We start from the raw sequence: 25,026 nt of genomic DNA, 5'->3' as shown, positions 1-25,026 counted from the left end.
ACAAGAAACTAAAATGGAAAGATTAAAAGCAAAAAGTAGCAATAAATTAAAACAAACATTTAGAGGCAGGCTAAGCACGCAGAACAAGCAAGAGATTAGCTTTCATGAAAGAAGAGACAACTTACATGGCTGTTGAGAAGAGAGCTTCTGTGCGTAGAAAGACCATCAGACTTTTGCAGTGTCTCAATCGCCATTTCAATCTGATAATAGATGTCATTAAAAAATGACTCAAGACAAGACAGCAAAAAAGGCTGATCAGAAAAATTCTGATAGATTGCCTTAAGTTCAACAGAAATATCTAGTTCAGTCACAGCTAAGGGATATTTTTTACTTAAAGGCCTCATCCTGAAGTCCTCATGAAGGCAAACCTCCCCAGTGAAGTCAGGGAGGCATTTTGCTTGCATGTACTGTAGGATCCCACTTTCAAAGTCCAATTTACCTTCCTCCCTGCTCATGAAATAAGAGAATTGGATTTACCAGTAAGCTATATTGCAAACAGTAAAAATTACTGAACGATCAATGTTTTCAATAAAAGAAAAAAAATCCCAGAATAAAATCCTAAGAAAGGCCTCAATGTTTCTTCCTCCAAGTATTTGAGAAAGACCTGTTCACACTCTGAAAGTGAATTAGAAACAAAATTTCTGCTCTCTGCAACCATGGAGTAAAATCTCAATCATTCAGTAGGTTTTCTGCCATTAGTTTCATTGGACAGGATATCACCCCTACAGCCTGTCAGAGTATTCTTTGAATATCCAGAGCTCTCAAAGTAAATGAAAATTGGAGGTTTACACAGACAGCAAGATCCATCCTTAAGAAAAGAAAAAAAAATCAGATGGGTTCAGAATAATACTTTTAAAAGAAAAAGTATTATATACCATTAATTATACAGTAGTATTACTCCTAATACAAATGTGTAGAGACAGCTATACCCATTCCCATTCTTTTCCCCATATTAATATATCTTTTAATTAATTCTATAGTGACAGCATTAAAAATAAAATTACAGTCTAACTGTAGTTTAGCTGCAGAGCTAGAATAGCAAAAAACATTGAAAGTGATAGACAATGGGATGTACAGTAAAAGAAGGCACATAATTAGCCACATTAAATGGAAAAAACACAAAAGCAATGGAAAAACCATCTGTACATTTACAATCACTTATTCCCCCTGTAGACAGTTTTAAATAAGTCTTCCCTATCCTTCTTTAATTATTACAGTATTATCCAAAGAGTTTATGCTGGTAAATTACACTACTAAAATGAGTTCACTCAATATACAGCACAAAACTGGAAAATATTTCAGATTATATTTCAATTAGTGCATAAATACAATTTGCTTTCCCCTTTTTATAAGCTAATCAAATAGTATTTTTACTGTAGTAATTCTCAATGAAAAAGGAAGTCTTTCTTACAACTGTCTAATATTAGAAATATAAGCCTTTTTATAAAAGCATACAAGTATCTGATTAGTATGTAAGAAAATATACTTCAATATTACAAAAATAATGTTCAAATCCAGATTTTTTTCTTGCTTCAGTGGGAAATACTATTAGGTCAAATTATTCAATCAGACAGAAAAGGTCAAATTTAAAAGGATACAGTATGCTAAAAATTAAAAGGTTAACATTTCATCATACCAAGATCAACTTACTATATACTGCAACCATAGACTCTCCCATCTGAATATGATATTATAACATGATACAAAATTTGAATCATAATTCTGAATCTTACTCCACTGTTTGACAATACCTTGTCTACAGCAGTACTACAGGACTGAAGTCTTGCCTCCTGCTGCTCATTCCAGCTACTACACTACCCTCTCATTTCACTGAGACAAGTTTTAGTGGACTGTTCAAAGAACCAATCCTTTAAAATCATAAATTAAGAAGTTATATGTGTATGTGTGTATATATATATAAAAAGAAACACTTCCCTGCTTTGGCAACAGCATAGCACTACAAACAGTTAAGGGAACAAGGCACTGGGGAATATATGTGATTATATGTCACCAATATTGCCACTGAAGACAATATATCCATGGCCACAGATCCATAGATTTTAAAACCAGAGATCTTAATGATTATTATGATCACCTTGTCTTATTTTTTGAATAATGTTGGTCAAGAAGTGTTCATTACCGCTAAAATTCACCATTAATTATTTCATCAATCTCATGAAGTATTACTGAACTAGAGCAGGTCTTTCAGAAAGACAGCTGATCTATATTTAAAGTGATAAGTATTCACCATATTCTAGTGTAACCTGTTCCAATAGTAATTATTTTCATTATTAAACATTTTGTACATTATTCCTTGTCTAAATTTTGATGAGTTGCATTTTGAGCTTTACCTGCAACTGAAATACCTCTTTACTATCAGAAAACTTTTTCCCATGCAGGCACATAACCATAATCAAAGCATCTCTTAACCTTCTCTAGCATGTAAATAAAATAGGCTTAACTTGAATGCAGATTTTCCAGATAGTGAATCATTTGTCTTGCTCATTTTGAAAACTTCCAGCTACTTCAGGGTTCTCTCTCATTCCAATGTATTTTATTTTTTAAAATCTCAAGCTTCCGGTACGCTTGGGTCCTCAGGCTTTCAAAATGTTCTATGTGAAACAGGCCCCTGCATGTGGGGGAAGTGCCAGCTACTTTAATGGCAAGTTATTCATGTGCAGAATCTGTTCCTTCAAGCTTTTAAGTTCAAAGTTAGGGCCAGGAACTTAGACATTGGTTCTGGAAAAAAATGAGTATGAATTTAAGTTCACCTTTATTCAAAGTAGCATTTAAGCATATATCTAAATTAAATAGGGATTATCCTGAATAGTGTTGTTTTTTTTTAAATTGCAGCCTTGACATTTTGGGAAAAATTATGGAAATAAATTTAACATTTTAAATTATATTCCACACATATAGAGATGAATTAATTGCATTCCTTACATTTCTAAGGACAAGCAGTCAGAAGTTACAGGCATATTTACAACAGAAGTGCTAAATGACCAAAAAAACCAAAACACCCAGATCCATCTGTTTGAATGCGTGATCAGTCATACATTTCTTCTTTTTAAAAGACTAATTCAATATGGAAAGACACCATTTATTAAAATGTTTTGACTGATAACTGAAAAAAGTTATAATTCCCACAGCACCCCCAAGCAAACCATGTTAAACGTATCTATCCGCATTACTAATTACTAATGCATATAATTATTACTGTACATATTTATATAAACATGGGGGAAATTACAGCATGATAATTATGGGAATTGTGATTTTAGACTTTTCCATCAGTTCACTCAGTTTGACACCTAAAATACTAATTTATTATCTGCCATAGTCATTAATGGTTAAGAAGGGTATAACTTTTCTGTGGATAATAAATTCAAAACTGTGATTATTATGTCAACTAAATCCTACAATGTTCAGACTTTATGTAATCTTATTAACTGTTCCTGTTAGTTTAAGTCTTATTGTCCATTAACATATACATTAACGTCTCAGATGCCTTTATAGTATATACATAGAACAACACTTAACGATCCCAAATTCACTTTGAAAAACTGCCTTCCTAAAAGTCAATAGTAAAGAAATATTACTTTCTTAATGATTCAAGTAATTGACACAAAATACTTAAGTTGTTCTGAGGAGGTCAGGACATAAGGAAAAAAAATTCCTCAGAAGTTTAAGCTCTGAGGTACTGAAATCGACATAGACATCCTCCAATTCATTATCTATATTTGTTTGCATTTCTAAACCCCTTTTCACTGACAGTAAAACAGGCTGCTTTTGGTGATATCTTAAAGTTTGAGACATTTGCTGCCTCATGTCCAAAAGAAGTCCATGTCTCTATCTACACAGGTACCTATTTTTAACTTTATCTGCTTCCTTTTATTTTTATCTGCTATATCTTTAGCACCTTTTAACTTTATCTGCTTCAAAAATGTTGCCATTGTAGGCTTTAAACCAAGTGAAATACTAAAGAAGTTTTCATCAAGTGAAGAAATTCTTCATCATTGTGAAGAAATTACTAATTCATCAAATATATATTAGAAAAAATAAATTCAGCACAGCTAATTAAGCCTTGGGTACTAGTGATAAGTGTTTGCTGTTATAGCTTTTCCTTGTAACAATTGTTACTTTCTTATTGACAATCCTAAAACAAGGTCTATACACATCACTATAATAATCAAGTGTTATATGATAAATGGATGAGAACTCCAGAGTGCTTGTCACTTATATTTCAAAACAGTGCATTCATACAAATGCTACTGTCCTCTGAAGAGGTACTCATGCCAGAGGGTTGAATTGGGCAGACAAACTTGCCTAGAAGCGGAGACTTGAAAATGAAGCATCAGTGAGCATATAAAGGAAACTCACAGGTCCAACTTTTACACCCAGAAGAATGTGAAAGATTCTCTTGAAAGTCCTCTCAGACTAAGCAACTGTTGTAGAGCTTTTACTAGATTATATCGAATTTTGCTCAAGAGAATTAAAAAGTAATTGAAAGAAGAAATAAAACAACAATTCTTTTAAGATTTTGGGAAAAAAGTTTTGTACATATACACAAAAAGATCATAAAAAGATGTAAAATATGTCTGCTATTTTATATATGCCAACTTTAAAAGAATTCAGAAAAGCTTTAGAAGTGTTTGTATTGGACTAGATGCACAAACAGCAGGAGGTAGCTCATATTCAAAGGAGAACAAGAGAGAAAATAATGAATTACTGGAACAGTGCTGGCCACTTCAGTAAGACACCAGTCATCTAATGAAAATATTGACAGTTAGACATAGTTATAGTCTCCGCTACTGTATCATTTTTCATAATGTTTTATTTCTGTTTATCTTCCAAAATAAAATACTGTAACTAATATATTTATAATAATTAAGGAGGAGACAGACAAGTTCAAGAAAATAATGGCCTCCAAAATTCACACTTTTCCCAGCTGGAATGTTTAATTAGGCTGAGGACTTCTTTTCTGTCCCTAATCAGATAGGAAAGCTGGGAGAAATGAACAGGGTCCCTAATTATTTTGTTTATTTTCTGATGTCAGCGTGAGGGTACTTCAGATGCTATGAGCATCCATTACATTTCATTATAAAATAAACACATCACAGTTATCTCCAGTAGTCTGCCTGTGCATAGGGTATGCATATTGACTGATGAATATAAATCTTTCTTATGATCAGAAAACAACATATAGGGCCAACATATGGAGCAGAAGCATACATAACATCCATGACTTGGTAAAAATTCAAAATGTTTGGAGTTTATATCAGATGACTTCCTCCTCTTTAAGTTCTCAAATGACAATTTGCTGTCCATTTTTATCTTCCTTGCTCTATGTTTCAAATGGCTGGTCAAATTATCAATTCCATTTTTTCTCTTGGATCCAACCCCTTTTTATAAATCAAGCAGTAGTTCATATACCTCACCTTTCTCATACACTTGAGATTCTAAACCACTGAGCTGCCCTCTAGTTGATCTGCCAGATATGGTACAGGCTCAAAAAACTCCCCAAAACCTTGTCAAGCTTACTTAGGATTTCTAAAACAGGCACACTCCACTGAACTCCTAAAAAACACATAGGAAGAGCCATACACTTCCACAAGAGTTAGTCCCATCAGGAAATCAGGATTGAGAAACAAACCAGAAAGTTCAGATAATTATTTTTAAAAATTCAGAAAAAAATATGACAAGACAGAGTTGGCAAGAGATGAACTGCCACTTTTAGAACAAACTTGCTATTTAATTAGACACACAGGAATCCACTCCTCTAGAAAAGTGCTAACACCATGCCACTGAGAATTGGACTGATATGATAGCAGTCAGTGGCTAGTCATGTTTGACCTACTTTACACATTTTCACAGAAAAAAAGAAAAGGACCAATGTAACATAAAGATCCATGCATCTCTGATTTTTTTATCTGAAGCAGTTTGTTCATCTTAGGACAAATCCAGCTACATAAAAAATGTGCTGTTAATTACCAGACGGGTGAGGGAATAGACAACTTAAAAAATTCCTTTACCTGGAAAAAGATTGACTGTTTGAATAAATAAAATCTCATCTCAAACTACTTTCCAAATCTTAACCACTCCAGCTTAAAATAAGGCTATGGAAGTTTACACATTTTTATATATTTTTTTGCTCTTAAAATAGCTATAATACTTCCACCAAAATTATATTATCAGGATATGACATTACTATTGGGCCTCCTTATTTGCGGCTGTTACTCTTTTTCTCCCACTCCATTAGCAGATGGTTTATTTTAGGAAGGTACCATGCTTTCTTTTACATCAGGAGAATGCTTAGCACACTGTACTTAGTACCAGAAGTATTAATTCATTCATTCATATTGACTTTGTTTTTATTTCCATGTACCTTTTGATCTGCACAAGCATGACTGAAATAGGATAAATTTCTGAGTCAAGAGTTCCTATGGTTAGTGAGGACTGATGAATAACAGTGATTGCAGATCAATCCTAATGCTTGTTAAAAAAACCAGAACTAATGGATGGGAGCTCCTCCCTGGCTGACAAGCATAATACATTTTTTAATTTAATAACTATATACACATTTTGAAAGTTTTGACATTAGGAAACATTGATAACATAATTTGAATTTTACTAGAACAGTCTTTAAAACATTCACATGGTAAAAAGTGCAGGGTGATTTAAATTCTATTATTTATAGAGCAGATAATTTTCTAATTAGACTTTGCTGTAGCTGCCCATCCTCTGACAATAACTGTCAGTAACCCACTCAGACTCATCCTTCAAGTAGGAAACAACATGCAATATAATTTCAAATTGCTAACCAATTAGGGTGTCCTGGTTTCAGCTGGGATAGAGTTAATTGCCTTCCTAGTAGCTGGTATAGTGCTGTGTTTTGAGTTCAGTATGTGAAGAATGTTGATAACACTGATGTTTTCAGTTGTTGCTAAGTAATGTTTAGACTAAAGTCAAGGATTTTCCAGCTTCTCATGCACAGCCAGCATGGCAGAAAGCTGGCACAAGAAGTTGGCACAGGACACAGCCAGGGCAGCTGACCCAAAGTGGCCAACGGGGTATTCCATACCATGTGACGCCACATCTAGTGTATAAGCTGGGGGGGAGTGGGGGCGGGGGATCACCACTTGGGGACTAACTGGGTGTCGATCGGCAGGTGGTGAGCAATTGCACTGCACATCATTTGTACATTCCAATCCTTTTATTATTGCTGTTGTCATTTTATTAGTGTTATCATTATCATTATTAGTTTCTTTCTTTCTGTTCTATTAAACCATTCTTCTCTCAACCCACGAGTTTTACTTCTTTTCCCAATTTTTCTCCCCCATCCCACTGGGTGGGGGGGGAGCGAGTGAGCGGCTGCGTGGTGCTTAGTTGCTGGCTGGGGTTAAACCACGACATAGGGCAAATCACTCCTCCTACAACCATAAGTAGAATTATCAGGAAGAGTTAAAATCTTATCAATGTTATGACTAATTTGCTAGTTACAAAAATGCAATTATTTGATTAGTGAGGGTGAATAAAACAAAATGAAGTTGTTTGTTGTAAACACTGAAACAGAACTAAATCTTGATATGGCAAAAGTGTCAGAGGTTATAATAAGCCCATTCCTGGTTCATTTGTCTCCATGTGAAAATTATCCAAAATTAATTTAAAAGATTTGAATACATTTGCTGAGTATGACGTTAGGAAGCAGGCCTGGCTACATATTATTGTAGTCTCTTAAATTCTCTATACAGGTATGAAAAATATTCTGATGGTGCAAGTAGGATGAGGATTAAAAGTGAAATGAGCTCTAGCTATATCAGGTACAAAGCAAAGAAAAACTGAACTGCTGTTTTGTTCTAGTTTGCCTGGTTTATTTATACCTTCTTGTAAATTTAAAACTGAGTATGTGTTTGACGTCACAGTTTAAGCTGAACTGTTTAGGTTTCAATTGACTCTTGCTTGTACAAGTTGAACCCTATATATCAAGAGCCTAAAATTAATGTGAGATGTCAAGAACTAATTAGAGATCTCAAGACTGTTGGCAGCCTGGGCTGCAGTGATCATGCCCTGATGGAATTCATAGTCTCGAAGGATATGGGCCAGGTGAAAAGCAGAGTCAGGACATTGAATTTTAAAAGAGCAAAGGTTCAGTTGTCTAAGGAATTAGTGGATGGGAATCCCTGGGAAACTGCCCTCAGGAATAAAGGAGCTGAACAGAGCTGGCAGCTCTTCAAGGACATTTTTCTTAGAGCGGAAGAGCTCCTGATTCCCACACGTAAGAAATCAGGCAAGGAAGGCAGGAAACCAGCATGGCTGAGTAAGGACCTCCTGGTCAAAGTAAAGTGCAAGAAGGAAACGCACAGGCAGTGGAACTGGGGATGTGTATCCTGGGAAGAATATAAGGACGCTTCCCAGAGGTGTAGGGATGGGATCAGGAAAGCTAAGGCACAGCTGGTACTGAATTTGGCAAGGGATGAGAAGAATAATAAGGGTTTCAACAGGTATGTCAGCAAGAAAAGGAAGATTAAAGACAGTGTACCCTCGCCCTCCCGACCGGATAAATAGGACAGGAGAACTGGTGACAACTGACATGGAAAAGGCTTAGTTACTCAACATTATTCTTTGCCTCAGTTTTCAATTAAAATCTCTCTTCCCACATCTGTCAAGAAGCTGGTCCTCAAGGCAGGGACTGGGGGAATGAAGTTCCTCCCATCATAGGAGAAGATCAGGTTTGAGACCACCTGAGGAACCTGAGCATACGCAAGTCCATGGGACCCGACGAGATGCATGCCAGGGTCCTGAGGGAATTGGCTGATGTAGCTGCTAAGCCATTCTCCATTATATTTGAAAAGCCATGGCAGTCAGACTACGTCCCCGGTGACTGGAAAAAGGGAAACATTGCACCCGGTTTTAAAAAGGGTAGAAAGGAGGACCCTGGGAACTACTGACCACTCGGCCTCACCTCTGTGCCTTGGAAGATCATGGAGCAGATGCTCCCGGAAGATATGTCGAAACATATGGAAGACAGGGAGGCGATTACAGACAGCCAACATGGCTTCACCAAGGGCAAACTGTGCCTGACTAATCTAGTGTCCTTCTACGATGGAGTGACTGCATCGGTGGACAAGGGAAGAGCTATGGTTGTCATCTACCTGGACTTCTGTAAGGCGTTTGATACGGTCCCCCACAACATTCTGGCTGCTAAATTGGAGAGGTACAGGTTTGATGGATGGAACTGGCTGGATGGCTAAGGAACTGGCTGGATGGCGACATCCGAAGAGTTACAGTCAATGGCTCAGTGTCCAAGTGGAAACCAGTGACGAGTGGTGTCCCTCAGGGGTCTGTATTGGGACCAATACTGTTTAATATCTTCATCAGCGACACAGACAGTGGGATTGAGTGCACCCTCAGCAAGTTTGCAGATGACACTAAGCTGAGTGATGCAGTTGATTTGCTAGAGGGAAGGGATGGCTTCCAGAGGGACCTTGAGAGGCTCGAGAAGTGGGCCCATGCAAACCTCATGAAGTTCAACAAGGCCAAGTGCAAGGTCCTGCACCTGGGTCAGGGCAATCCCCAGTATCAATACAGACTGGGGATGAATGGATTGAGAGCAGCCCTGCGGAGAAGGACTTGGGGGTACTGGTGGGCAAAAAATTGGACATGAGCCAGCAACGTGCACTCGCAGCTCAGAAAGCCAATCGCATCCTGGGCTGCATCAGAAGAAGCGTGGCCAACAGGTCAATTCTCCCCCTCTATTCCGTTCTCGTGAGACCCCACCTGGAGTACTGCATCCAGATCTGGGGCATCCAGTTCTGTTTGAGCGGGTCCAGAGGAGGGCCACAAAAATGATCAGAGGGCTGGAACACCTCTTCTATGAGGAAAGGCTGAGAGAGTTGGGGATGTTCAGCCTGGAGAAGAGAAGGCCCCGGGGATACCTTATTGCAGCCTTTCAATATATAAAGGGGACAGAGAGAGACTTTTTTACCAGGGCCTGTAGTGACAGGACAAGGGGCAATGGTTGAAAACTGAAAGATGGTAGGTTTAGACTGCACATAAGGAAGAAATGCTTTACAATGAGGGTGGCGAGACACTGGAACAGGTTGCCCAGAGAAGTTGTGGATGCCCCCTCCCTGGAAGTGTTCAAGGTCAGGTTGGATGGGGCTCTGAGCAGCCTAATCTAGTGGAAGGTGTCCCTGCCCATGGCAGGGGGGTTTGGACTAGATGACCTTTAGAGGTCCCTTCCAACCCAAACCATTTTATGATTCTATAAAATAATAATAATGAAAGTAATTTTGTAGTTTCCTGCTTAATAATTTATCAACAAGAAATGCACTTTAATGTATTATAATGCCTCATTTATGTAACGATACACTATATATAATACCTTAAAAATGGGAGGAAAACTATTTAATGGTAGAAACACAATTTTGGAATTATAATTTAATTTTTATCTGTATTCCTTAAAAACTAGATATAGCAAATTAAAAATAATTCATAACATCCTAATTAACAGTTTAGCACATGAAGCAAGTGCAGGATAGTGAAGGGTATGTACCTTAAATTTTGTTTTCGTAAGACATCATTGTAATATTTTTTTTGGAAAATTAAATTCTAGTTTCTAAATTTGGTCAAGAAAATTTAATCTTTTCTTTTGCAAAAATTGATATGGAGTTTTGATACTATTCAAATGATTCTAGGATATCAAACTTCAAAGTCTACTACTCTTCCTGGATTGCTTGAAATTTGCTTGTGTTTACTGACTATATGTCATCTACACTTTGATCCTACCTACACTAAATTAATTTTTCCACTTATTGAATTCTATTATCAATTTATAATACTAAACTTATGACATGATATTTTGCTTGAGAACAAAAGGTTGTCATCTGCAGATGACATGTTCTGATTCAATTGAGAAGAAAGCTTATAATGTCTAAAGGGTTTATTAAAATTCAAATATAAAGCAAATCATAATAACTAACATGACACAGGAATATTTTTTCCATTTAAATATTTTAAAGAAATATTACTTTTCAAATTTACGTCACTTCAGAAGATTCATTGCTTTTGCTTAGATAAAGCCACGCTCATTCTGCCTACACTTTGTAATCATGTTCCATGAAAAATTTTTCACATGAGTGAAAACATTTTTTTACCTGATTATGCAAAGTCAAGAAATAGGATGAAGTGTTGCTTTTGCTTTTTGATATTTTTGTAATGAGTTTTTACTCATTACACTCATTTCCAAAACTAAAATTGTTTAATTTTAGTAGCTTTTTTTGACCAAAAACACCCTATGAAAAAAACCTGTTCAAAAATAAATGCTATTTAATTGTCCTATACATCACTATCAATCCCTTCATGACAATTTTCAACTCTTGTTACTGCAGATGTCACAAGTTCCCTTGCACATTATTTCCAAATCTCTACAACCAGGTCAGAATGTCATCAACAGTTTGGTAAGTGCTCATTAAGGCTATCCAGCAAAGCTAGAATAAGCATAAAACCATTTACATCCCTGGAATTCCTTAAGGGAAAGGAACATGTTTGTCTTCATGGTTAGGTTTTTATAATATTAACTATCATAGTTGTAACAGAAAGCATTTTTCCATCCCTTAAGACATTTCCACAATAAGCTGATCTTGAAATGGAATTGAGAACTACCATAAGTAATGACAATGAACTAAGATAATATATTCTTAGTATTCTGAACAAGTAACAAATATCTTGAAATAAGCTACAAACCCAACAATAATATGGAGTCAAAACATAAATGGTCAGACATCTCTATGATGAGCTAATTCATTTAAAGTTTATATTAGATATAAATCATCTTAGTAATATTTTTTTCTTTTTCAGAAAGAAAGATAAAGTGTCTAAAGAAGCTGTTTCAGGCCCCAGTCCTACAAATTTTCAGTCTCAGCCACATTCTTATGCATGCGATCATCCCCAGTACACTGTGCTGGTTTTGGCTGGGATAGAGTTAATTTTCTTCATAGTAGCTAGTATGGGGTTATGTTTTAGGTTTGTGATGAAAACAGTGTTGATAATACAGGGATGGTTTAGTTATTGCTGAATAGTGCTTACACAGAGTCAAGGCCTTTTCTGTTTCTCACACTGCCCTGCCAGTGAGTAAGTTGGAGGTACACAAAAAGTTGGGAGGGGACACAGCCAGGACAGCTGACCCCAACTGACCAAAGGGCTATTCCATACCATATGACATCATGCTCAGCAATACAACTAGTACAACTAGTGGGGGGAGGTTGGCGGGGGGGGGGGCACTGCTTGGGGACTGGCTGGGCATCAGTCAGTTGGTGGTGAGCAATGGTTTTCATTTGCATCACTTGTCTTTCCTGGGTTATATTTTTCTCTCTCTTTGTTATTTTTTTTCTTTTCTGTATTATTATTGTTATTGTTATTGTTATTATTTCTTTTAAAAAATTATTAAACTGTTTTTATCTCATCCCACAAGTTTTCTCACTTTTGCCCTTCTGATTCTCTCCCCCATCCCACTGGGGGGAAGTGAACAAGTGGCTGCATGGTGCTTAGTTGCCGGCTGGGGTTAAACCACGGCAGTCCTTTTTGGCACCCAACGTAGGGCTCGAAGGGTTTGAGATAACAACAGGTTTGATTGGAATGTGCTAGATCAAATTTATAGCTGTTATTGCTGTTTAGTTATTAATTGGCAGGCTCCTGTGCTTGCCATGGGTCTTGCTTGCCTCACTGTATATTAGTCTAGTGCTCGTTAGTGGCTGCTTTTTGCTTTTGCTGCTTGCTGTAGTGCTTATCATCTTACTCTGCTGTGCCTGGGAACATTTTGATAACAACAATGGAGATGCACCTGGGCTGGCAGATGGCCAGGGCATCGCTGCTGTTTCTGTGCTGCTGTACTGGACAGGCTGGAACTCCAGTGTGAACTTGAGTTGAAGGGACTGTGACCTGTGGATGAGTCCACGCAGGAGCAGGACACCCCGAAGCATCTGTGGCTGTGAAGTCCATGCCAGAGCAGGTACATCTTGAAGCGTCTGTGGCTGTGGTTATGTCTATGCCGCAGCAGGTATACCTCTGAAGGGATTGTGGCCCAAGGATAAGTCCATGCTGGAGAAGGTACACCTCAAAGCATCTGTAGCTGTGGATAAGACCATGCTGCAGCAGGTACACCTTGAAGCATCCGTGGCTATGCATGAGGTCATGCTGGAGCACCTCAAAGCGTGTGGCCATGGATAAGCCCACGACAGAGCAGGTACGCCCCTGGAGGGACTGCAGCCAGGGGTAAGGCCATGCTGGAGTAGGTATATCTCTGAAGGCATTGTGGCCTGTGGATAAGGCCACGCTGGAACAGGTGCACCTCAAAGTGACTGTGGATAAGTCTATGCCGCAGGAGGTATACCTCTGAAGAGACTGTGGCTCATAGATAAGGCTCCACTTGGAGCAGGTACACCCCTAAGGGACTGCAGTCTGTGAATAAGTCCAAGCCAGAGCAGGGGCAAGGGGAGGAGTTCATTGCAATGTTAAACCTGATGATCTGGTCCAAAGGGACTGGGGTGGAGACTGTAATGGAAATACCTTTAAATTGTTGTAACCTGGGATTTGAGTTCCATGTTATGGGAATTACTACAGCAGGAACCACCTGAACCAATGGAGGACAAGCCTTACAAGAAGCAGTGAAAGTGCAGCAGTGATCCGACCTCAGCTGGCTTTGGTGCCCAATAACCCCAAGCAACACACCACCTCTCCTGTCCTGAGTGACCACCATAACATTTTATGGATATTTACGGACATTTCACAAACATTTTATGGGGGAAGGGGTGGTTAACGAGGATGTATTGGATAGCGTGGGACCTGAGCATGACGTGAATGGTATGCAATAAGGGGTGGAGAATGTGCTGGTTTTGGCTGGGATAGAGTTAATTTTCTTCACAGTAGCTAGTGTGGGGCTATGTTTTAGGTTTGTGATGAAAACAGCATTGATAATACAGGGATGGTTTAGTTATTGCTGAATAGTGCTTACACAGAGTCAAGGCCTTTTCTGTTTCTCACACTGCCCTGCCAGTAAGTTGGAGGTACACAAAAAGTTGGGAGGGGACACAGCCAGGACAGCTGACCCCAACTGACCAAAGGGCTATTCCATACCATATGACATCATGCTCAGCAACAAAACTAGGGGGAAGGTTGGGGGGGGGGGGCGCGCTGCTCAGGGACTGGCTGGGCATCGGTCAGTTGGTGGTGAGCAATTGTTTTCATTTGCATCACTTGTCTTCCTTGGGTTTTATTTTTCTCTCTCTTTGTTTTTTTTTTCTTTTCCTTAATAATAACAACAACAACAACAACAACAATGTTTATTATTATTATTGTTATTATAAATTTTTAAACTGTCTTTATCTCAACCCACCAGTTTTCTCACTTTTACTCTACTGATTCTCTCCCCCATCCCACCAGGGGGGAGTGAGCGAGCGGTTGTGTGGTGCTTAGTTGCTGGCTGGTGTTAAACCACCACAGCACTTAATTAATACTATTAACATGCAGAAAGTTAAACTAAATGTAAATATTTGCAAGAAAAAGCCATGTATTACTGATTCTGACAACATAATATGCTTTTTACTACAGAAACATATCAGCACGCGGGGACATCATAGTAACTAAGAAAATATCCCCAAAGATTTAACATAGAAACTATCCCCAAAGATTTAACATAGTTCGGAAGTACTTACTGTAGCTGGGGAGGCCCGCGTTGTATGAGTCACTGAATGACCAGAATTTTCCATTGAATTGCCAATCAGATAGGTCCCTCCTGAGCTGCTAATGAGCTGTCCTCCTGCAACACCCATCTGAATCCCTCCGGTGCCCACCATACTATGAGAGGAGACCACTGTTGTTGCCTGTGCAGAACTTCCTTGAGTATCGAAGTAATTTCCCCCTGTGTTTTGGCTATACATCTGGGTTTCTGTGTAAGGATAAGTTGTTCGACTTCAGGAAAAGAAAACAAAAGAAGTAGTAGTTATTTATTTGGATTGTTTAAGTGAGGGAAACATCACTGTAGAAAAGACTGTACAGCTGCTATAACCAAACTTAATAGGACTGGCAAACAACCCCTGCCTCCAAACAAAATAACATTTTATTATGTCAAAGTACTGAGCAATTAACTTGGACTCACTGTTAAAATAAGTATTCATTAAACTTCATGGAAAATGTTTTCAGTCCTATCTGAAGAGGGGTGGAGAAAACTGTGACAAGAATTGAAGAGATGAGAGGAAGATCTCATTCAAGTATTAATACATTATATAGTAATTTATAAAACTGTTGTAACTTTTTAAATCCTACAGCCAAAGCTGGATTTATATTTAGATGCCATTTATTTTCTATACTGTTGTCCTGGTATAGGCTGGGATAGAGTTAATTTTCTTCCTAGTAGCTGGTATAGTGCTGTGTTTTGGATTTAGTATGAGAATAATGTTGATAACACAATAATGTTTTAGGTGTTGCTAAGTAGTGCTTATACTAAGTTAAGGACTTTTCAGCTTGTAGTGCCCTGCCAGCGAGAAGGCTGGGGGTGCACAAGAAGCTGGGAGGGGGCACAGCCAGGACAGCTGACCCAAACTGGCCAAAGGGATATTCCATACCATATGGCATCATGCTCAGCATATAAACTGGGGGGAGATGGCCAGGGGGTGGAAATCGCTGCTTGGAGATGGGCTGGGCATCAGTCAGCAGGTGGTGAGCATTTGCATTGTGCATCACTTGTTTTCTATATTCCTTTATCATTATTATTTTCTCTTCCTTTGCTGTCCTATGAAACTGTCTTTATCTCAACCCATGAGGTTTACTTTTATCCCGGTTCTCTTTCCCATGCCACTGCCGGGGGGAGGAGTGAGCAAACGGCTGTGTGGCGCTTAGTTGCTGGCTGGGGTTAAACCACAACAGTCCTTTTTGGTGCCCAACGTGGGGCTTGAGGTGCTGAGATAACAGATCTGACCAGAGTTTGTTAAAACAAATTTGTTATAAGCATTCATTATATTAGTTTAATAGCTGCAGGTCACAATGTTTTACTTGTTCTCAGAGTTGTCTTATGTAACACCTTACTTACTGTATATACTCCCTGCGGTGCTGTTTATCACCTCTGGGAGTTGGATTAAGGTTATCGCTTTGCTGTATTGTATAACACTGGCTTATGGTATGATAAAATTATTGGTTGTGAGACCAATCTGGTATTTGTACTCAGCATTGCCTTCATCTCCGTACTTCAGGAACCATCTATTGGAAACTATTAATAATTACACCTTTTACCTTTTCTCATCGGAGAGGCAATCCATGGGGGAGATGATACCTTCCTTCATCTTCCCCTTCTCCTCCAGGCAAGTTACAATAGCTCTTGAGAATTTTGAATATCCTTGGGATGTTCAAACCTGCATGTTCCTATTGCTATGTCTCCTGAATGTGTTTCAGGTCTTGTTTAGGGTTAAACAAATATTTAAGAATACCACCCAGAGATCTGCCCCGAGGCTGGATAGTTATGAGTGGCAGGGTGTGTGGGATAGTATGGACAAGTGCATAGGACAGTGGTCACCTCCAGTGTTTTGGAATTTCATCCCGAACAAGTGCAGAATCCTGAAGAACTAGTAAAATATTTGGAAAAATGATGCTGTCACCCTGGCAATTCCAGTGAGACACAAATCACTGCAATGTGCTGGGGCCTGACCCACACCTACCGAGCCCTGTTTAACACTATTCAGTACCCTCAAGGGGAAAGAAGGTCTCCGGATCTGACAACAAAATGGCAGGCACTGCGGCCACTCCAACCCCTGCGACAGGCACCGCGCGGTTACTCCAACCCTGGCAACAGCACTGCAGCTGAACCACAGAACCAACCCGTGCTGGTATCAGTCGCCCCTATACACAAGAAGAAATATTGAAAGTGGAAGTCAGCTCATTTAGTAAGGGATGAAGAAGCTTCTAAGAGAGAACAGGAGGAAGAAGTGGAGGAGGCAGACTACTCTGAAGCAGGGCCATCATGAGTACAGGAGAAAGAGAAGCAGCTGCCTATTGGGGAGGAGGAAGAGGAAGAACTCATAAACGAGGCAGTAACCACTCGATCCCTATTCCTGAGTGAGCTGCGGGATACGCAAAAAGATTTCAGCCATCGTCCAGGCAAGCACATTGTCACCTGGCTGCTCCGATGCTGGGGTAATGGGGCCAGTAGCATGGAATTAGAGGGTAAGGAAGCCAAACAGCTGGGATCCCTGTCTAGGGAAGGGGGCATTGACAAAGTGATTTGAAAAGGGGCACAAGTCCTCAGCCTCTGGAGGCAACTCCTGTCAGGCGTGAAGGAAAGGTACCCCTTCAAGGATGATGTTATATGTCACCCAGGCAAGTGGACCACCATGGAGAGAGGTATCCAGTCCTGAGGGCATTAGCCGTGCTGGAGGTGATTTATGATGACCTGGACAACAAGCAGTTATCCAAAGATCCACATGAAGTCAGGTGCACGTGACCCATGTGGCGGAAGTTTGTATAGAGTGTACCATAGTCGTGCCAAGTCATTGGCAGTAATGACCTGGAAAGATGGAGAGGGACAAACTGTGGATGAATTGGCTGGCCAACTCCAGCAATATGAAGAAAATGTCTCTTCCTCCCTTGTCTCGGCTGTGGAGAAACTGGTCCAGCAGCTCAAAGAGGATAGATCCTACTCCCCACCTGTACGGACCAATGTCTCATCTATTAGGATTAAGCGTTCCTCTGCTCAACAGAAAGGATACAGAGGGTACACACCACAGGCCACCCTATGGTTTTACCTGCATGACCACAGAGAGGACATGAGGAAGTGGAATGGAAAACGTACCTCGACCCTAGAGGCACAGGCACGTGAGTTGCAAGGAAAAACAATCACAAATGGGAGTTCGTCCAGGAAAATTGCTGCTGCAGTCTCCAGTGGGTAGTTCCCCAGACAGAGTAGAAAGGCTGATCTTAGTTCTGATCCTCTTAAAGGGACTTCAGATTTGTATTTACAAGGAGTACTGAATACTATGACCAGGACTAGAGGGGCCCTGCCTCCAGCCAGGTGTAGGAAAGGGACAACCAGGTTTACTGGACTGTGTGGATTCAATGGCCTGGCGCATCAGACCCACAGGAATATAAGGCTCTAGTAGACACTGGTACACAGTGTACCCTAATGCCATCAAGTTATAAAGGGGCAGAACCCATCTGTATTTCTGGTGTGACAGGGGGATCCCAAGAGCTAACTGTATTGGAAGCTGAAGTGAGCCTAACTGGGAATGAGTGGCAGAAACACCCCGTTGTGACTGGCCCACAGGCTCCGTGCATCCTTGGCATAGACTATCTCAGGAGAGGGTATTTTAAGGACCCAAAGGGGTATCAATGGGCTTTTGGTATAGCTGCCTTGGAGATGGAGGGAAATTGAAAAGCTGTCCACCTTATCTGGTCTCTCTCAAGACCCTTCGATTGTGGGGTTGCTGAGGGTTGAAGAACAACAGGTGCCAATTGCTACCATGATGGTGCACCAGCGGCAATATTGCACCAACCGAGACTCCCTGATTCCCATCCATAAGTTGATTCGTCAACTGGAGAGCCAAGGAGTGATCAGCAAGATTCATTTACCCTTTAACAGTCCCATATGGCCGGTGCGGAAATCTAATGGAGAGTTGAGACTAACAGTTGACTATTGTGGCCTGAATGAAGTCACACCACCGCTGAGTGCTGCCGTGCCGGATATGCTGGAACTTCAGTACGAAATGGAATCAAAGGCAGCTAAGTGGTATGCCATAATTTATGTCGCTAATGCGTTTTTCTCAATCCCTCTGGCAGCAGAGTGTCGTCCACAATTTGCTTTTACTTGGAGGGGTGTCCAGTACGCTTGGAATCGACTGCCCCAGGGGTGGAAACACAGCCCCACTATTTGCCATGGACTGATCCAGGCTGCACTGGAAAAAGGTGAAGCTCCAGAACACCTGCAGTACATTGATGACATCATCGTATGGGGCAACACAGCAGAAGAAGTTTTTAAGAAAGGGAAGAAAATAATCCAAATCCTTTTGAAGGCTGGTTTTGCCATAAAAGAAAGTAAGGTCAAGGAACCTGCACAGGAGATCCAGTTTTTAGGAATAAAATGGCAAGATGGATGTCGTCAGATCCCCATGGATGTGATCAACAAAATAGCAACTATGTCTCCACCGACTAATAAAAAGGAAACACAAGCTTTCTTAAGCATTGTGGGCTTTTGGAGAATGATTATTCCAAATTACAGTCTGACTGTAAGCCCTCTCTATCAAGTGACCCGAAAGAAGAACGATTTCAAATGGGGCCCTGAGCAACAACAAGCCTTTGAACAAATTAAGCGGGAGATTGTTCATGCAGTAGCCCTTGGGCCAGTCTGGGCAGGACAAGATGTTAAAAATGTGCTCTATACTGCAGCCGGGGAGAATGGCCCTACCTGGAGCCTCTGGCAGAAAGCATCAGGGGAGACTCAAGGTCGACCCCTGGGGTTTTGGAGTTGGGGATACAGAGGATCCAAAGCCCACTATACTCCAACTGAAAAAGAGATATTGGCAGCATATGAAGGAGTTCAAGCTGCCTCAGAAGTGGTTGGTACTGAAACACAGCTCCTCTTAGCACCCCGACTGCCAGTGCTGGGCTGGATGTTCAAAGGGAAAGTCTTCTCTACACATCATGCAACTGATGCCACATGGAGTAAGTGGGCCGCACTGATGACACAACAGGCTTGCATAGGAAACCCCAGTCGCCCAGGAATTGTGGAAGTGATCAAGGACTGGCCAGAAGGCAAAGATTTTGAAATGTCACCAGAGGAGGAGGTGACGCGTGCTGAAGAGGCCCCACTGTATAATAAATGGCCAGAAAATGAGAGGCAATATGCCCTGTTCACTGACGGATCCTGTCGCATCGTGGGAAAACATCAGAGGTGGAAGGCTGCTGTATGGAGTCCTACACGACAAGTCGCAGAAACTGCTGAAGGAGAAGGTGAATCGAGTCAGTTTGCAGAGGTGAAAACTATCCAGCTGGCTTTAGACATTGCTGAAAGAGAGAAGTGGCCAGTGCTCTATCTCTATACTGACTCATGGATGGTGGCAAATGCCCTGTGGGGGTGGCTACAGCAATGGAAGCAGAGCAACTGGCAGCGCAGAGGTAAACCCATCTGGGCTGGCGCACTGTGGCAAGATATTGCGTCCTGGCTAGAGAATCTGGTTGTAAAAGTACGTCACGTAGATGCTCATGTACCCAAGAGTCAGGCCACTGAAGAACATCAAAATAACCAACAGGTGGATCAGGCTGCCAAGATTGAAGTGGCTCAGGTGGATCTGGACTGGCAACATAAGGGTGAGCTATTTATGGCTCAGTGGGCCCATGATACTTCAGGCCATCAGGGAAGAGATGCCACATATAGATGGGCTCGTGACCGAGGGGTGGACTTGACCATGGACACTATCGCACAGGTTATCCATGAATGTGAAACCTGTGCTGCAATTAAGCAAGCCAAGCAGTTAAAGCCCCTTTGGTATGGAGGGCGATGGCTGAAATATGGGGAGACCTGGCAGATTGACTATATCACACTCCCACAAACCCGCCAAGGCAAGCGCTATGTGCTTACAATGGTGGAAGCAACCACCGGGTGGCTGGAAACATATCCTGTGGCCCATGCCACTGCCCGGAACACTATCCTGGGCCTTGGAAAGCAAATCTTATGGCGATATGGCACCCCAGAAAGAATTGAGTCAGACAACGGGACTCATTTCCGAAACAACCTCATAGACACCTGGGCCAAAGAGCTTGGCATTGAGTGGGTATATCACATCCCCTATCATGCACCAGCCTCCAGGAAAAATGAATGATACAATGGACTGTTAAAGACTACACTGAGAGCAGTGGGTGCTGGGACATTCAAACACTGGGATACACATTTAGCAAAAGCCATCTGGTTAGTCAACACTAGGGGATCTGCCAATCGGGGTGGCCCTGCCCAGTCAGAATTTTTACGTACTGTAGAAGGGGATAAAGTCCCTGTAGTGCACATAAAAAGTATGCTGGGGAAGACAGTCTGGGTTACTCCTGCCTCAGGCAAAGGTAAACCCATTCATGGGATTGCTTTTGCTCAAGGGCCTGGGTGCACTTGGTGGGTGATGCGGAAGGATGGGGAAGTCTGATGTGTGCCTCAAGAGGATTTGATTTTGGGTGAGAATAGTCAATTAAATTGTATGATGTTAGTTGCTATATAATACTGTATATCATCATTTCTATGGAAACATAACTGGCTTCAGCATGCAACAGTCTAACACCACACACCATCTTTCTTGCCCTGAAGGACTGTTTGACAGATGGAGTCCAAAGTCATGGACTAAATGAACTTAGTGAACATTTTATAGGGATGGCCCATAGACTAAGGGAATGATATTTGTGTGTATCCCAGCTGGTTTCTTCCTAGTAGCTGGTATAGTGCTGTGTTTTGGATTCAGTATGAGAATAATGTTGATAACACACTGATGTTTTAGGTGTTGCTAAGTAGTGCTTATACTAAGTTAAGGACTTTTCAGCTTGTTGTGCCCTGCCAGTGAGAAGGCTGGGAGTGCACAAGAAGCTGGGAGGGGGCACAGCCAGGACAGCTGACCCAAACTGGCCAAAGGGATATTCCATACCATATGATGTCATGCTCAGCATATAAACTGGGGGGAGTTGGCTGGGGGGTGGGAATCGCTGCTCAGAGACTAACTGGGCATCGGTCAGCGGGTGGTGAGCATTTGCATTGTGCATCACTTGTTTTGTATATTCTATTATTATTATTATTATTATCTCTTCCTTTGCTGTCCTATTAAACTGTCTTTATCTCAATCCACGAGGTTTACTTTTTTCCCCGATTCTCTTCCCCATCCCACTGCCGGGGGGAGGAGTGAGAGAACGGCTGTGTGGTGCTTAGTTGCTGGCTGGGATTAAACCATGACAACTGTATATGTTACAAAACTGTAAACATGAAAAAAAAAAAGTCAGCCAAGACAGTCCTATATGCAAGAGTCCTATAAATGTTTTGTGTTGATTTTAAATTCACTGAAATTCTCTAGCTGAAGCTTGAAATTCTGAGCTCATTTGTATTTTAAGACATGCAGTTAGTTCAGCAGAGTAAAATTTTAAATTGGACAACAATATGTACAGTGTTATGATGAAAAAGTAATAAAAAAAACAGAATTACAATTTGTGAAGGGATTAAAAAAGTCAAGGGAACAGCAGTAATTTAACTCAATTCTTTCCAACTATTAAAAATTTGGGCCTCATTAACCAGTTAATTTTAAACTTTTCACTTAACTCATGAACCTTATGTCTTCACTTCATGTTCATAATAACTTGGATCATTACCCTTTAATGGGTTATAATCTTTTATTAGCTATTGAACATAGTGGCTATTTTGTGCTGTGTACCAACTTGGACTTTCAAATTGATATAGCTCAATATACACAAGTAAATAACACTCATTAGCTTTTCTAAAATGAAGAATCTGGATTTTGCAGTAATTAAAAAATTTTAGCCAGCGTTTCAGGACCATCAAGCTTTATATCATGGCATGTGTTACAATAAAAGCCAAATGATAAAACTTAGTTTATTTGCCCAGATGATAATTTTGACATTTAATCATAAAATCCTATAATGCTTCCTAAAATCAACTGGCACCAACATTTTGAACCCATAACAACAGTCAAGTCAGAACTTCTATGGTATTAACTATGGCCATCATGGATTCTCCCTTGTTCTTCAGAGACAGCAAAACCCACTAAAACTTAATTTTAATATCCTAAAAGCATTTCAGGTTATGTACTATATTACTTGTTTGTTTGTTTTATTCTTGGTATTTCAATAGCTTTAAGAGCAGCTGTGAGAAATTCAGTTAATCTAGAGGGACTACAGTGCAGTCTAATGAAAACAAAACAATTTAAAAAAAGAGGGGGGGGGTCAAAGGCTCTAGAACCTGTATGTATGGTCATCCAGTAGCACCTTCTTTTCAGAGCTAGAATCAAGCCATCTTTTACATTGCAATAACATGTCTGCAGGCAAGTTGGTTTGGCGAAATCTCCTTGGGTATACCTGATGATTGATTTTATTAAACTGGGGCATCACTGAATGCCTCCAATGGATGATAAGTCAAGCATCTACTACCAGACCAGATGTTATATCTTTCTTAGAACCAGGCAATTTAATAAACAGACCTATTTAATAGAAGGTACTTAAGGAGAACATGATGATGGAAACTTAGGGGAAATAGTTCAACAAGTGTTTGCCAGGGGGGTGGAACACTGGGATTTCCACCAAAAGGGGAAAGAAAAAACTAGATATTAGTAAGATAAGGAAAAGAACAAAGGCATGAAATCATTGTTGACAGTAAAAAAAGTCCTGGCCAGAGGAAATGGTACAAATGATGTCTGCAAGACAAATCTCGCTTGAAGAGATGGAGTCCAAGAGGTGGGTCTTAGAAGCCCAAAAGTTTGATGCAAATCCTAGAGAATGCCCTCGTTTCTTCAGTTCAGTTCATTTCTCCCTCTCTTCAATAGGCTACAACTAACAATACTGAAAAGATTACTCTGTCCAACTGACAGGTAGTGCAGACTCTACTTAGATTCCTAATTCGTCAAAAAATAGTTTTAAGTTTTATTCATGTTTCCAGATCTCATGTTTTATTCTTCTAATCACATTTGCATTTCATAAAAAAGATTAGATGCCAAATTATCCTTTGTCTGATGATGATATGCAGCAAAGATGAAATCTTAGAAATTAATAACTCTTTTTAAAAAATTTTCTCCACATAAAATCTTAGCTAACCAAAACTTTGCTAAGTTGTTTAATGGAAAATTGAAATGGTATAACTTTTGAAAATTAAAACAGTATAATTACAACCTTGGGCCTGAGAAGAGCAGATTCTGGCCTGTTCAGGGCCCTGCTTGGTAGGATCCCATGGGAAACTGCCCTGGAGGGAAAAGAGGCCCAGGAGAGCTAGCTGATCTTCGAGGACAGCCTCCTCAGAAAACAAGAATGGTCCAATCCAATGAGTAGAAAGGCAAGCATAGAATGAGTAGAAAGGCAAGCACAGAATTATAGAATCATAGAACAGCCTAGGCTGGAAAGGACCTCAAAAGATCATCTGGTCCAACCTTTTGTGGGAAAGGGAGTCTAGATGAGATTATCTAGCACCCTGTCCAATCTTGAAAACCTCCAGTGATGGGAATTCTACCATGTCCCTGGGGAGGTTGTTCCAGTGATTGATTGTTCTCACTGTAAAAAATTTCTTTCTTATGTCAAGATAAAACTTCTCCCAGTGACACTTTTACCCATTGCACCTTGTCTTCTCCATGTGGCTCCTTGTGAAGAGAGAGCATCCATCCTCTTTGTAGCTGCCCTTTAAGTATTGGAATACTGTGATGACATTCCACCTGAGCCTTCTTTTCTCCAGGGAGAAAAGATCTGACTCCTTCAGTCTTTCCTCATAGGACAGGTTCTCCAGCCCTTTGATCATCTTTGTGGACCTCCTTCAGACCCACTCCAGTCTGTCCATGTCTTTCTTGAATTGTAGAGACCAGAACTGGACACAGTACTGCAGGTGCAGCTTGACAAGGGCTGAGTAGAGTGGGATGATCATGTCTCTGTCTCTGGTAGTAATGCCCCTGCGGATGCAGCCCAGGATCCGATTTGCCTTTGTCGCTGCAGCAGTGCACTGCTGACTCATGTTCAGCTTGTTGTCCACCAGGACCCCCAGGTCCCTTTCAGCAAGGCTGCTCCCCAGCCACACAGATCCTAGCCTGTACTGGGCTCTTTGGATATGTTGCCCCAGGTGCAGGAATTTGCACATCTTTTAAATTTCAAACTAGCAACCTCTCTTCCCACACCTCTCAAGTGGATGGACCTCAAGGCAGGAACTGGGGGAGCAAAGTCCCTCCAACTGTAAGAGAAGATCAGGTTTGAGACCACCTGAAGAATCTGAGCATACACAAGTCCATGGGACCCGATGAGATGCATGCCAGGGTC

General features: G+C 40.6%; 1 protein-coding gene across 5 annotated transcripts in view; it reads right to left on the bottom strand.

Annotated features, from left to right (window-relative positions):
* Positions 1-25,026, bottom strand: part of LOC128136075 (transcription factor RFX3-like) — a 172,175-nt gene that overhangs the window by 52,774 nt on the left and 94,375 nt on the right. For 4 of the 5 annotated variants that reach the window (XM_052775162.1, XM_052775165.1, XM_052775166.1 and 1 more), the window contains exons 4-5: positions 14,712-14,967; positions 126-200 (exon numbers count right to left, since the gene is read on the bottom strand). In XM_052775162.1, the coding sequence (XP_052631122.1) occupies positions 126-200; positions 14,712-14,967 (331 nt within the window). The remainder of the gene's footprint in view (positions 1-125; positions 201-14,711; positions 14,968-25,026) is intronic. The other variant, XM_052775164.1, reaches the window with a different exon arrangement.

The sequence above is a fragment of the Harpia harpyja genome, chromosome W (assembly GCF_026419915.1).
Source record: "Harpia harpyja isolate bHarHar1 chromosome W, bHarHar1 primary haplotype, whole genome shotgun sequence".
Classification (NCBI taxonomy): domain Eukaryota; kingdom Metazoa; phylum Chordata; class Aves; order Accipitriformes; family Accipitridae; genus Harpia; species Harpia harpyja.
Note: the sequence above shows the minus strand (reverse complement) of the source record. Positions and strands in the feature narration are given on the sequence as shown.